Below are 14,519 nucleotides of genomic sequence, written 5' to 3' on the forward strand. Positions count from 1 at the left end.
CATATGTTCTCAGTGTGAATTTACGAGGCTAAAACATGAAATCGGCACGAGTCAGGCTTGAGAAGTTATGCTTATGAAACATAAAAAAAAGTGCTTTTTTTCCCCTCCTTTTTTCCATAACTTTCAATGAAAAGTATATGGAAAGAAAAGGTTTCCAGGAAAAATTTTCTTTGGGTGGAATGCTATTCTGATGGGATAACACCCTGTTAGTGAAACAGTACTGCCTGTACCAACTAGTACGGTATTTTTGGCAAATTTGCATCCAGTTAGGGATTTAAACTATCTTTTGAAATACCCTTAGTTTCAGTCTTAATCTTTTCTTGGGAACTAGTTCTATTTTTTACATGCTGTGTTTGGTCCAGAACTCTTCCTTATTTAATGAAAAAAATTCTCCAGTACCACAAGCTTTATAATTGTTGTAATTCAGTTATGAATATATTTGGGAAAAGTGTTTCAGGAATCATAAGCTCCTGGAAAGTCATAAAGACCCTCCCTTTTTTTAAATTTTAATTTCTTTATCCTCCCCATTTTTTTTTCTGCTTACATTTTCCACCACTCCGTGACAGTTCAAAGAGAGTACTATGATCACTGAGAATGTTTTGTTTAGAGTTGGAGAGAATAACTTAGCATTATTTTCTTGTAAAGTATCTAGAGCTCGGGCATAGTAAAAGATGAACACAAAAAATGTGCATACATCTTTTCTATCAGATTATCAGAAATCACAGCTGGCAGTAACTTCAGAAATATTTTCAGTAGTTTCTCCAGTTTAACATTAAATACTAAATCACATCTGATCAGGAAGGTTTGTTTGGTTTTTTTATTTGTTTGTTTTTTTTTTTCCTCCAGGAAAAAGTTGAGAAAGAGAAAATACGTTTAAAAACATTGACATTTAAATATGCTATATTTTTATGGGGGAAAGGAAAAGAATAGCACAATTTTTTCCACCAAATAGTAACAAAGCAGAAAAGCCTATTGTACAGTTTTTTAGGATCTGACAAATCAGTAGAAAAACAGGTGGTAGAAAATTTTACCAATTATTTCTAAGCCTGTAGCTCAGAAAGTCCATAAACATCTCCTATATATAGCTTAAGAAAGTATACTAGGTGAGAAGCTCTGCTCCTGTACTGACCTTTAAACTACTGATCATTGAGGTAAAAATCAACTAAATAGACCTTTGCTGTGCCCAGAATGGCAGCTCTTATGTTATATATTGAATATTATATATTGAAGCTGCGTCAGGGGAAGTTCAGACTGGACATAGGAAAAGGTTTTTCACTGAGAGGGCGGTCGGTCACTGGAACAGGCTCCCCAGGGAAGTGGTCACGGCACCAAGCCTGTCAGAGTTCGAGGAGCGTCTGGACGATGCTCTTAGTCATATGGTTTAGTTTTAGGTAGTCCTGCGAGGAGCAGGGAGTTGGACTCGATGATCTTTATGGGTCCCTTCCAACTTGAGATATTCTATGATTCTATGATTCTTCTATATTAATGAAAAAATAGTTTTCATTTTTCTTACTTTAAGAAATACTGTAATTACATTTTGTTCATATGCATACGCAGCTTTACAAAGCATATATAGAATTTAGTGAGCTGAACTCTACTCAAGCCAGTGGAAATACACTGCATTGACTGGAGATTTAACAAGCCCTTAGCAAACATAGACTGAAAAATTTTTAATGCATTAGTATGAGAAATAAAAAGATTTTAAAATCTCTGAAAATTATAAAGTACAATTGGACTTTGAGATTATGAAAACACTGTTCAACTAAAACTGCACAACTTCAGATAGATGGAACCAACTACATCTGCTTATGATTGAAATATAATATTAGAAAAATTACAAAAAAAAGACATGTCCTAATCACCCTCCCTCCCCATTTACCTAAATGAGACTTATCTAAATTATAATCTCACTGACATAAGCAAATAGCAAAATACTATTGTAAGAGAAAAATGTTTGCGATACGTGTTGCCTATTTTGAACATGCTTGAGTGCGTACTTTGTTGGAAAAAGAGGGGAGTAGAGGTCTTTTGCAAGGAATACACTGACTGCATCATTTTCAGTCAGTACCAACATTACAGCCTCTCTGAAGAGAAATCTTCAGAAAGGATGTATCCCTGACATTAGGTAGGGAAAAAATCCTTCTGAGTGCGTGACCCACCAAGTCCTTTGCAGAAACAGGCCAGAAGAGGCTGAGAAAGTAAATTAAAGGCCCAAAGGAGATGTTGTTACCAACTTTCTCATTTATAAATCTCTTTCTTATGGTGTTTAAGGTGTAGGCTTAACTTTTTCCTATGTGAGTGGCCTTTGACAGTGGCAGTTCAGTGAGATAATGGGTCCACAAATAGAAAGCAAAAATCTTTTTAGCTTGTGATGTTGCAGGTAGGAGATTCCCCCCGTTCCCAGCCAGTGCAGACAACGGACAAAGATTTCTGTAAAAGAACTGCAACAGTTGTTCTTTTCATTTTCTCTTTTTTTCATTTCTCTTGGCTTACCCAGATGTGGCATTCTTATCACAGACGCTCTTAATATTAGAGTACAATGAAAATGAAATCTGTGCTGAATCTGGATGACTTCCAAAACAGCAACAAAAAATATTTACCTGCCTCTTTTTTGGTTGCAAAGTTATGTGCTAACTCTAAGGGACGGTTATAGTCTTTTAAAATTATGTTTAAAGAAAAGGATCTGTCATTTTCTACAGTAGATAGACCAGCAGAAAAATCCACAGTTATGATATGATAATGAAAAGTTGGGTCTCAGAGTAATCACAACATTTCCACAGGATATTTATTAATCTTGAACATTTGGTGTCACTTGGGGTTCTTCGCATCTGCCTCACAAGGCTGTTTATGACACAAAGTCCCTAAAACCAGCAATCGTTTACCGTTTGCTGTGGGTATGAATATAGCCACTGAGATTTTAAAACCAAAGTCAGTCTTGCAATCAAAGCATATTCTACATTTAAGTAAAAATGTTCATTTCATTAATCTTTTAACAGGATCATAGGATAATTTGAGTTGGAAGGGCGCTCAAGAGATCTCCAGTCCAACCTGCTTCTCAAAGCAGGGTCAGCTCTGAACTCAGACTAACATGACCTGGTCATCTCAACCTTGTACAATCAGGACCTCCATGATGGAGCCTGCGCAGGCTCTCTGGGCAACTGATCCTCATGGTGAAGCTTCTCCTTATATCCAGTCTGAACTGGCCCTTGTTTCAACTTATGCCCATCATATCCCACCATGCCCCACTGTGAAGAGCTTTGCTGCATCTCCTTGATGACCTCCCTACAGGCACCAGGAGCTGCTGCTAGGTGCCCCTGAAGTCGTCTCTTCTCCAGGCTGAACAAGACCCAGTTCCACAGCCTCTCCTCACGGGGCAAGTACTCCAGTCCTGACCATGCTGGTGGCCTCCACTGAACTCGCTTCACTTTGTCAATGTCTTTCTTGTATGGGAAGGACCCAAAACTGAACACAGTATTCTAGATGTAGTCTAACAGAACACCACTATTTATGTATATATAAAGCAAAGAACCTGTACTGTATCGTGCACCAACCACCAAATATTTTTAAAGATTTTAAAGTATTGCCTTCATGTTAAAAGAAAAAACAGAAGCATTATTGAGCTATCCTTATCATCTTCAAGTGACACTACAAAAAGGCTCAATTTATGATTACTGAGCTAGTAGTTCTCATTATAGGATCATAGGATCATTTAGCAATCCTGTGATAATCCCTGTTCTTGAAAGGGCTTATGTGCCCAAAGCCCAGCAGGTGAGAAGAAAACATTTCCTCGGTAAGTGAGAGGGGAGACACCTGCATATTCTGTACATTCATGTACATACACAGGGAAAGTGACATCTCAGCAGACAATTCATACCTTAATGTGTTCCGGATTCACAAATTACACATCTACTACATGAATTACATAGCTTACTCCCTATAGTCTGATCCAGTCGATGCAGCAAGACCTAATGCCTACGGACAAGAGAGACATCGGAGCTCAGCACTTTCACTTAAAACCTGACCCACAGGGACATCACCACTCTTCAGTGGAAATCTGGGGCTGCAGATATATGCATTTTGCACACTTGGAGGCTAAACAGCTGCATCTGTCCCCAACCAGACTAGGAGGGCTGGAATTTCATGCCAATGCCCTCCCACTGTTCAGAAAGGACTGTAAGAATTGACAGTGCCAGAAAAAAAAGGGAAGGCAACCCTGTAGACCAGGAAGGCACTTGGGAGGAAGAGACCTTGGTTCTAGCTGGGTAACCAGGATCATGTATTTCATTCACTGACTTTTAAGTGCAAAACAACCCTTTCCTCCCATGCAGCCTCCTAGGCACAAAATCAGGCTCTCACTTGTAGACTACCTCTCTGGCTTCATGGCTTCTGAATTTGTAATTGCAAAATATCACATCATACAGAAAAGTTTAGAAGCCTCATCTTGCTGTGAGCTTGAATTGCGTCCACTGTACAATGTATCAGCTATACCTGTACCTCACCTTCTGGCTGTGGTTAAAAGGAAGCAAGAGAGCCAGTCCTTTTAATGAAGAGGAATGGCTTAAGTTTATAAATGCAGGAAGCATTGCAAGGGACAAGCATCAAAATCATGCATGCACTTATTGTCCAGAAGTGAGCATTTCATAGTGGATGTCGCTAAAGCACTTCAGAATTCAGAATATTGTTAAGGTCCAAACACACTACAGACTAGGAGTGCGAAATAGCCAGATCACAGAACAAGTATCTAGCTGGAATGGTAATTCAGAAAAATATACCTGAGTTTGAAACACTGTGTAAGGGAAAGTCATTCCGGCACATTTCTGGTACCCAGATGGGTTATTTTTGTGTGTGTGTTTTTCTTACACAGCTTTAATTATGTGAAGCTCTCAAGGATTATAATTGTCATAAATATTTGCATAGATAAATAATTAAAACTAAAACAAATGTGAGTCAAACGGTCCTTTGGGAGAGCTCAAGTTCCAGAGGTGTCACTATTTGTCTATTTTCTCATCAAAAACATGACTAGACATTTCTAACAAAATCCATCACCCAGTTGCATGATGAATGAATGCTGTGAGGGCTGTACTGCCCTAATGAACAGCAGCATAAATTTGCTTGAAACATTTAAATTCTGATCATAATCATCATCTTTTATATACGTAGCCAGTTTTGAATTACTAATGACAATCACTACCATACTATAACATTGATGTATATTGGTATTTCATTTTGTCCTAAGCAAAGAGAAATGCTTTCCAGTCAGTATTGCCTTAATATCTCCAGAAGGGATTAAACACAACTGTTGCCCCTATTTATAAACTTAGGATGGGTATATCAGTAGACATAAAAAACAACCAACCACACAACAACCCCCTCCCCCATATTAAAAAAAAAGTGCACAATCAGATTTCAATTGTCTAGCAAGTTTGAAACAAATTCAAACTCAAAAAACCCCTTGATTTTAGATTACCTTGGATACTCTGTTTGCAACCTCTCTGCCTACTGTCAGCCCCTGAACAAAGGTCCGTGCAGCAATGAACGCTCTAGTCACTTGAACCTTCAGCTTCCTGGGTACATCTCCAAACGGCTTCAGCTGGTCTGTGTACTTGCTTACACACTCCAAGTAGTCCTCAGTGAAATGGTACTGGGGGTTTATGAGCTGGAACATCCGTTCCAGCAGCCGAGCCCAGAAATCATTCAACATTTCCTCCAAGTTCACATTGCCTCCTGTGTAATACCGCTTCAGCTCTGTGAAGAGGTCCTGGAACATCTCCGAGTTCTGCATGTACAGCATGCCGTACGTCCGGACAAACATGTCGTTTAAGGATCTTTCCGCGTTTTCCAGAAGTTCTCGGAAAAATTCTGCAGGGAAAAAAGGCAGGTGTTGACTGGATATATTAGTAAGGCACCAAGGGCTTTCCGATTACATTCCTGTGTTAGCATTAGTAAAGTTTGTCCTAATATGTTGTTACAGCACTGCTTTACTAGTGAAATTAATCTATCTGGGTAGGAAATAACTTTCTTCAGAGGTAAAGAAAAATAGAGTATAACCTGAACTCCCCAACAAAGTAGAAGGATGTAGAACCTGTAACACTGAACATGAAAAACCCATTTAAAAGAACATCAGTGAACATAGTTCCACTTCTTCATGTACTATTTGAACATAGAAATCCCCGTCCCTTGCAATATCCTCCATAACCAGTATAGTAAATCTTCTATGCTAAATGTAAAGTCATTAATACGATGATTTAACTGAAAATGTAATGATTTTAGAATAGCTAGATGATGATAAGTTCCACTTTGCTGAAGTTCTTACGATGTAGCAGAACACCATGGAAATAAATCTGAAAACTTCTTTGCAAATATTCTTGAAGAGAACTTGAAAGAGACCTGAGTGGAAATGAGCAGGATACTTCTTAAAAGTATTACGTGTCTAGGTAGTACTAAGAAAATGTTAGTACTTTCAGTAATTTGCTACTCTACTGAAGAACAGTACTACAACCCTTCTCGAGTCATGTCACAGCCAGCTTACTAATCCCAGTTTGTGCTAGTTGTTGGTTTTGGAACAGCAGACCTTACATTTTTTTGAAAGGATTTCAGACTTTACTGCTTCTGTGCCTTTTATCTACTCAGGCCCAAACCATAACATATTTCTAAATTTTGGCTTGTGGAATTTATTCTTAATGGAAAGTAAGCCCATGGGATACACTGCAAATATGTAATCATCTCTTCTGTTAAGATCCTTTAACTGCCATGTGATACTTAGTTTTTCCCAGGAAATTCACTGCGCATGTACAATAGTTCTTTAAACATATCTGACAAAAGCAGGCGTAGCTTCTCCTGGTTTTTAGAAGGCGCCATCTTCCTACAGGGTCTGCTTGTCAACCTTTTTAAACCTCCTTTTGGAAAAGAGTTCAATGACTGCTGTGGCCTGTAAATGGGGCATTGCAGACAGTAAGGCAGAGATGGCAACACCTTTGGCAAAACATGTATATTTGTGCAATTAAATGATTTGCACTGATGCAGGAGTCATCACGCAGCCAACTCTGGGATACCAGATTCTAAATATGTGGTCACTGCCCATAGACACATCTGCGTGTGCTAACTGCAGGGACACGCTGATTTCTTGCAGTCTTGGCTAATGCTATAATGTGAATACTCTTTTAACATAGGGCCCTGCTGTGGCTACAGTGACTCATAAAAATGCAGAACCACTGCAATGCTAAAGACAGGATGGCAATTAAGACTATGTAAGAAAAAATCTACACTAAATTTGAGGATTTGCAACTGTGATCAGCTGAAAGAAGAATCCACCGAACACTGTGGACCAGTCTACAAGGACTCAGTAAGAAAAGAGCCTCTTCTTTTTGGCAGAAATTGTGCAGAGGTGCAGTCTTTGATCTCCCAGATAACTGCAAAGGGGTTATCAAGAAAATGTATACACAGAACATTGAGAACATACTTGCTACATCAAAGCACTTATTAAAGGGAAAATATATTCTAATAACTGTATCAATGTCTAAACTGTCATTAAAACCACAGCTCTTCATATGGAATAAATTCCATCTGGAAAAAGATATGCTTTTGCCAAATATTTTATGCAGGGAAAAGCAAAAAAAAAACAACCCCAAAAGCCACAACCAAAAAGAAAACCTTGTTATTCTTTGCTGCCAAACAGAATAAATTGAGGCCCACAGCATACAGTCTTCTCTGTTGTTTTTCCAAATTATCCACTAATTCTGACAAAACTGTTTTAGAGAAAAGCAAAACAAAGCTGTTTTTCACCCCTAACCCTGACCTGGTGGTATCCTTGATGTCTGAATCATCCTGATTACTATTTTATACATTCAGCATTTCTTCTTCTAAGGAACAATATATACTGCTGTACTGCTGAATACATCTAGCTCTCTAGTCACACAATCTGGAAGGCAAAAAGATGGCAGAGAACTTGGGGCTCAAATTAAAATTTGTTTTAATGTTCAAGCCAGGCTTTCAGACCAGTGCAATTGAACGACAACTGGGAAAGACAATCACGAAAGCAGTGAATTTAGGCCCCTCGACTTCTCTCCCATGAGGGTCTGTATGCTGGGGGGCTGCTGCTGCAAGCAATTCACATGCTGGCTCCTCCCAATCCATAGCTATACTGGGAATCCCACTATTTGTCTTAAAAGATCATGCCATTGCATGATCTTACCACATAAGTCAGTCACAGCAAAGCATAACCGAGTTTGCTGACAGCTCCTCTTGTCTGAGACTGTTAACCTATCATTTCTTTGTGCGGCGGTATTATGTAGCAGTCTCACAGTCAGTTTGTTGGAAGCCAACCAAACTTTTCAGGGAGGGGTAGACATCCATGCTGTGCTTGTACAGCATCTAGCACAATGTGGTCCATGCTGGTGGCAATCTTTATTTATACTGCAGTACAAACATTATCAGTAACTCCACAAGCTTAAGTTTCGTGCTAATCCAAATGTGACACCATACATATGCATTCTGTAGGAAAGCTAATGTCCTCAAATAGCAGTACTTTTATTTAATTTTTAGTCTTCTCCTAGGTCTCTAGTCTTTGAGAGCTATTGCTTAGAGTAAATTATTATGCCGTTAATAAGTTAGACCGTTAGTCTTCTGTACGCTTTGACACAAAAGACAGTTTAAGAGAGTTATCTGCATCAGTAACCCTATGCAGGATCAGGGTAATAAAGCAGCAACAACTACCAAATTGGATACCTTTTTAGTTCCAGAGAGAAAGAGATCACCCCTGTGTACTAATTAGAAAAATTCTCAATCAACTCCCATCCAGCAAAATGAATGCTGCTGTGAAGGACCACTTGCTTTTTTAGTCCTCAAATCTTCCATACATCAGGAAGGTAGTCTGCTTTGCAATGCTTATGTACAGAAACTATGTCCTGACATAACTTGTCCAGTTACATGAAGAGAAACTGTACTTGCTTCCGCAAAGGTTGAATTTTCCCATGGTCTTCACAGTAATTTAAAGATTTTATGTTCATTGCAAAGATGATATTTCATCAACTTGCAGGTAGCTTTTGAAAAATAAGGTAATATTTCAGCCCAGAGTAAAAGAACGAAGATGAGACAGACATTATCATGTTGCTTAATGTGCTTCTGGAAGGCACTCAAGTACAAGGGTGGGAGAGGAGAACCTATGTAAGACAGAGCTGCACAGTGTTTTAAAATATATATCTTGTGAATTTTTTTGCTGCCAAAATAGGCTGTCATGAGCAGTGTTAATGCTGGAAATAATTTTTCCTGATTTTAAGTGGTGATTCTTTTATATGACAGAATATGTCCTGGGTATGTCTTATGTTCCAAGCACTTTTTTACACAGCTTTCATTTATTAGCCAGACGGTCTCAGGAAGCCTGTTCCGTTCTGCTTATGAGGTAGTTGAAAAAGGTAAGGTCTAAGGCACACTGAGCTACCGAAAAGAGGGAGAGAAGATTGCTATTTCAAACCATTACATGCTCTATATAGGCTTAAATGGTGGGTTTCCAATCAATGGATAACACTTAAGCTAGTTTTTATTTTAAACATTATTTGTAAATTTAGGATGCAAGATTGATAATAACAGTCTCTGCAAATGAAGTCTGAATTGTTATTACACATTTTGTCTGTGATAAGACAACTCAGTTACAAAGTGAAAGGACACAATGCATTGCTAGAGTCTGTTACTGAATGGTAGGTACTGCTCTCAGATTAAAAATAGGGTCTTGTTAGCTCTCACACTACCTTGTCAACTGAAAGCTGAGTTTCTCACTCTATTTTAACATAGATAATCTGGTGTCATAATGCATTCAACCTGGGAGCTAGCCTAATTCCAAAGTTGTCACCATAAGTCAATGGATCAGGATTGGGGATAATATTGCAGCATGATATGATGTAATAACTGCCTTCAACAAAATATAATCACAACCATCTGGAGGCAATTATTAGATACACAAAGTTGTATTATGTTGGAGCTGATGTTCTATGATCATTCCCAGCCTGATAAATTCCCTTGTATTTTCCATCTGTAATTTAAGCAAAACCAACATCTGAATGTAGATGCAAAGCTAGAAACAGTTTGTTGTCCAATTCCCAAAACCAAAAAGATATGCATGAGCTTTAAGACCAAAAAGACCAAAAGGAAATTTCATTTAATTATCACATATTCTGCTCAGCTTTCCTTTTTAGCAGAACTTGAGATCTGAATGCTGTACTATGGTGCATCTGATACACTGGACATGCAGTCTCACTGCTACCCAAGAAAAAACAGCACAGCCGCACAGAGCTCTTCAGGGGTTCTGGACAGGGATATATGTCTGATTTTACATCAGCCTTTATGGAAAATATTGCTCAGGGTGGCATACTGATTTCATCCATCATTGACTAGCACCACCCAAAACATACATGTTCCCCATTATAGCCTTGTTCTCCTGCTTGTGGGCATTGATTTTCAAAGAGCTCTGAGGATTTAGACATACAAATTCTAGTGATCTACCATTTACTGTGAAGATGTGCATACATCTACACCCTATGTGGACCTAACTTAATTTCACATCTTTGAATTTCCCAGTCCTGATAAGGCTGATGGTAACAAGGATATTAGAATTCATGTAGGATGACTACCTTTATGGACAGGAAGGTTCTTTGGGGGTTGTTTAGGTACAGATACTTACATTCATGATATCCATCAATGGCAGCCTTTTTTTTCTGTTCCACTGCCCTATTTCTGTCTTTCTTTCTTTGTTCATGAAGAAGTCATTAATGAGAAAAAATATTTTGGTGAACTCTTCATATTTTTGTGGGATTCTTGCAAAGACTTTTTTTGTTTGTTTGTTTTTTTAAAGATATTCCACAATAGTATTAATTAGTGAAAGTTGTGATTTATCTCAAGGAAATTCAAGTGAAACTAACCTCTGTGGTTTCTATGCTTTTTCATTTTCCAACTGTTTTTTCAGGTTTCCAGAGATTTTCTTCTAACAATATCTAACCTTACAAAACAAAAAGAACTCAATTTAACTTCCTGATTGAGAAAAAATTGCTGCAAGGAGAATACTTACAACGGATGATTTTTTTTTCCTATTTTTGACATTACATTTGTATTTATATTCAAGAGTGAACAAATTATATGCATAAGGCTACCAGTGCATTGGTATTACTTTTTAGTGAGCCTGAATAACTAATTTTAAAATTCCCTTATAGCTTTGACCTTTAGAAACACTCAACAGTCACAACTGGGAAATGAATTTCAGCTCCCATTAGGAAAAACAAAAGCTGCAGTGTGATGAGGTCTGTTGAAAATTGCTCTCCTTTTTTAACTCATTTTGAATATATACACATTGCATTTAAAGCTAAGAAATACAAGTCAGATAATTAAATGTGTCCTATAATTACAAATTTCAGAATAGGTGATTTACATCCTCTGCTTATGTCTTGGGTAAAATCACCTATGGGTAAAATTATTTAGCTGTTAATGGATATAAATTCCTTTCTAGAATGTCCTATACCTGTAATTATCATGACATTATGAAATCTTTCGGATGCTACTAAATTGTTTAGAAGCCAGTGCAGTCTCAAAGGTTATGAGCAAAGATGAGGGTCTCTCTCCCCTCTTCAATCTCTCCATTTCTCGGACTACTGCAAGACTTGATAATAGAAGATAATTCACTGCAATCTTCTTCGTTGCCTCCTGTCCAGAGTCCATGACTTCTTGCCCCTTATGGGTCAGGCTGTTGCAAGGAAGGAAGGAGACCCAGGGGAAGGGGAGACCACTGAGGCTCCATCCTTAGCCACTCCCCACTGTGGAGCGTGGAGACAATGCAAACAGCACTGTCCTGGGCTAAAACGAGGGATGCGAGGATGGGGAGGAAACACAGACACATCTGTCATGGGCTGGGTTGGACAGTTAGATCAGGTGCAGGCAAACAGAAAAAAAGCTAGGCTGATATTTATACATCAAATGCCATCATCACAATGGGAACCTAATCTGACAAAGAATTTAAGGCATTATTTAATGCGGATATACAAAAGAAGTTATTGTACAAATGAACATTAATATAAAGGATCTGTCATCTACTCAGAGCCGATTACATGCACTGATAAAGGTCTGTAAGACTTTATTCTGCAACAGAAATCAATGAGAACATTATCAACAACTTCAGGGGATGCAGGTGCAACCTTTAAATGCTAAACTTGCTGTTTCTTTACTGCGAAAGGTCATTTACTAACACTTGAGTATGTCTAAAAGGGAGACTTGATCCTGACATTGATTCTATACAGACAATCCTGCAAGTAGGTGAAACACATCGCAGTTTCACATGAGAACTATTAAATTAGATATTAACACATACTTTTTGAACTCTTTACTGCTTTCTAGAATCTAAATTCATATTCCGTTGCATCTGGTACTTTATACTGATGATGTATTCTTGATTATAAATATGACATGCGAAATTCCCAAGATCCCCTCACACAATCATTGAACTTAGAGCAATAACCAGGAAAGAGAATGCTAGGAATAAAAACAAAGCAATGAGATAGCTTTACACATAATTTATATATGCACTAATAACTGTCCCTGAAGGTTCTACTTTCATTATCAAGTGGAAAATGCCCAAGTGAAGTACTCATAAAACGTAAGCAAAATGTTACATGGCATCAGAAGGCGACATTCTAGAATATTTATGAATGGGCATTTAAATGCTTACAGCAGTAGTACTGTCATGAATATCCATGACCAAAGAGAGACATGTAGCATTTCATGGATATCTGTGAATTTCAGAATGATGAATTTTACATCATATGTTCATAAAAATGCAGAACGCCTCATGAAACATTCATGAGTCACCACAGTTTCTTCTGAAAAACATTTAAAGCTTTCATGAAAATGATATTAACAATATATAAACTATGGGACTCAGTGCAACAATCGTTTTAAAATATAGAGACTGTTCTGTTTTTCCCTATGCACCAGTAGAGGTTATTAAATATCCAGTTCAATAGTTAAGGAGATTAACCATCTTATATTTTGTATGAAAATTCTTTGTCATGCCTATAATCTACAACAATCTTTTAAACGTATTAAAAGTTTGTTGTCTTTTAATACAGGGAAGTGTAAGGTGTACCAGAAGACATAGGGGAAAATTAACAACAAATTGCCTTGCTACAAGCCAGGTAAAACTGATTTAAGCCAGAATAATTTATATTCTCTCTGAAGAAAAAAAAAAAAAAGTAGGCATTTTTTTGACAAGCAGGACCCACACCAGAGGTATTATTTGCTATCATTAGACGCAGTCCTGTGGTGTTCAGAAGTCAGGTGTTGTGCTGGGGAGGAATGTGGCACTGAAGTCACTGCACGCCTTCATGCCTATTCTCAGAGTAGACAGCTTGAATTGACTAAGGGCAGGAGTCATGCGTCTGCAAGGAGGCTCTGGCTGGCCAGAGGAAAACACTGAAATCTTCATTGACTTTTATTTACAATGTGGTGATTAACCACAACCTGACAGCAGCAACTCTTTGGAACTGGGCTTCGGAGGCAGAAATCTCAACCTGGATTTAGATAAGTATGTGATAGAGGAGGGCTGCTTCTTCTCTTTTATAATAGTGGGGTTTTTTTGTTTGTTTTTTTCCTTCAATTTTAAACAAAATAGACTACTGTGAAGAGCTGTCATTGAAGAGTTTGAAAACCGGTTCTTGGGCCCTATTCAGCTTCAAGAAGGGGGTGTTTTCTGAAGCATCTACTGGATCACATCCATCTGGCGAAGAACCCAGTAGGAAGTGCAGTTCCTGAATCCCAGTGTGGAAAGGCAGCTCAGACTGGATGCATCACGATATGTTTAAAATTAGAACTGCAGCTACTTTCATGTCACACTTGCAAGTGCAGAGAGCTAAGAAATATTTGCACAGTTGTATTTATATAATGTAATTGCTGTAAATCCATTGCAGTTTTCCTTTCCATCTCATTTCACCTTTCTCTCTCTTTGAAACAAGCTCATTTTAGTATTTATAAAGAAATCCGTATATTGCATCAAAAAAAACCCCAAGATGTGAGACCTGAGACAGATAATACTGCAATAACTGAGAAGACTTCTATTTGAGCTAACTGGCAGAAGCCTGCTGTAAGAGCAGTTTGAAGTTTGACTTCCTATTGAAATTATTATATACATAAAATCAATTTTGCATATAAGTCTGCAGTTTAAGAGGTAATGAAGTCATGTTGATGGTTTTTCCAGACACCTCTGAATGCAGCTAATAACTTCTGTTATGGTTTAACACCACTAACAAAAAAGATAATACTACCTCCAAGATAATTTACTTATTTTTGAGCTTATCCAATTTTCCTACATCCACACTCAAAGGAACCCCATGCACCATTAAGGCCAAGCAGTATTAAATCCAGGCTAGTTTCCCAGTTGTTTCTTGACTATTTGGACACTGCGCGCAGCACTATTTGTTACTGTAATAATACAGAGGTATCATTCAATTTCTTGCTTGTAAATTGAGCTACAGTCAAACTTCACCAAA

At 38.0% G+C, this 14,519-nt stretch overlaps 1 protein-coding gene across 1 annotated transcript in view; it reads right to left on the reverse strand.

Annotated features, from left to right (window-relative positions):
- Positions 1-14,519, reverse strand: part of GPC6 (glypican 6) — a 786,226-nt gene that overhangs the window by 348,705 nt on the left and 423,002 nt on the right. The window contains exon 3 of the mRNA XM_075138503.1: positions 5,468-5,859. Coding sequence (XP_074994604.1) covers positions 5,468-5,859 — 392 coding nt within the window. The remainder of the gene's footprint in view (positions 1-5,467; positions 5,860-14,519) is intronic.

Source organism: Calonectris borealis, chromosome 1 (assembly GCF_964195595.1).
Source record: "Calonectris borealis chromosome 1, bCalBor7.hap1.2, whole genome shotgun sequence".
NCBI lineage: Eukaryota > Metazoa > Chordata > Aves > Procellariiformes > Procellariidae > Calonectris > Calonectris borealis.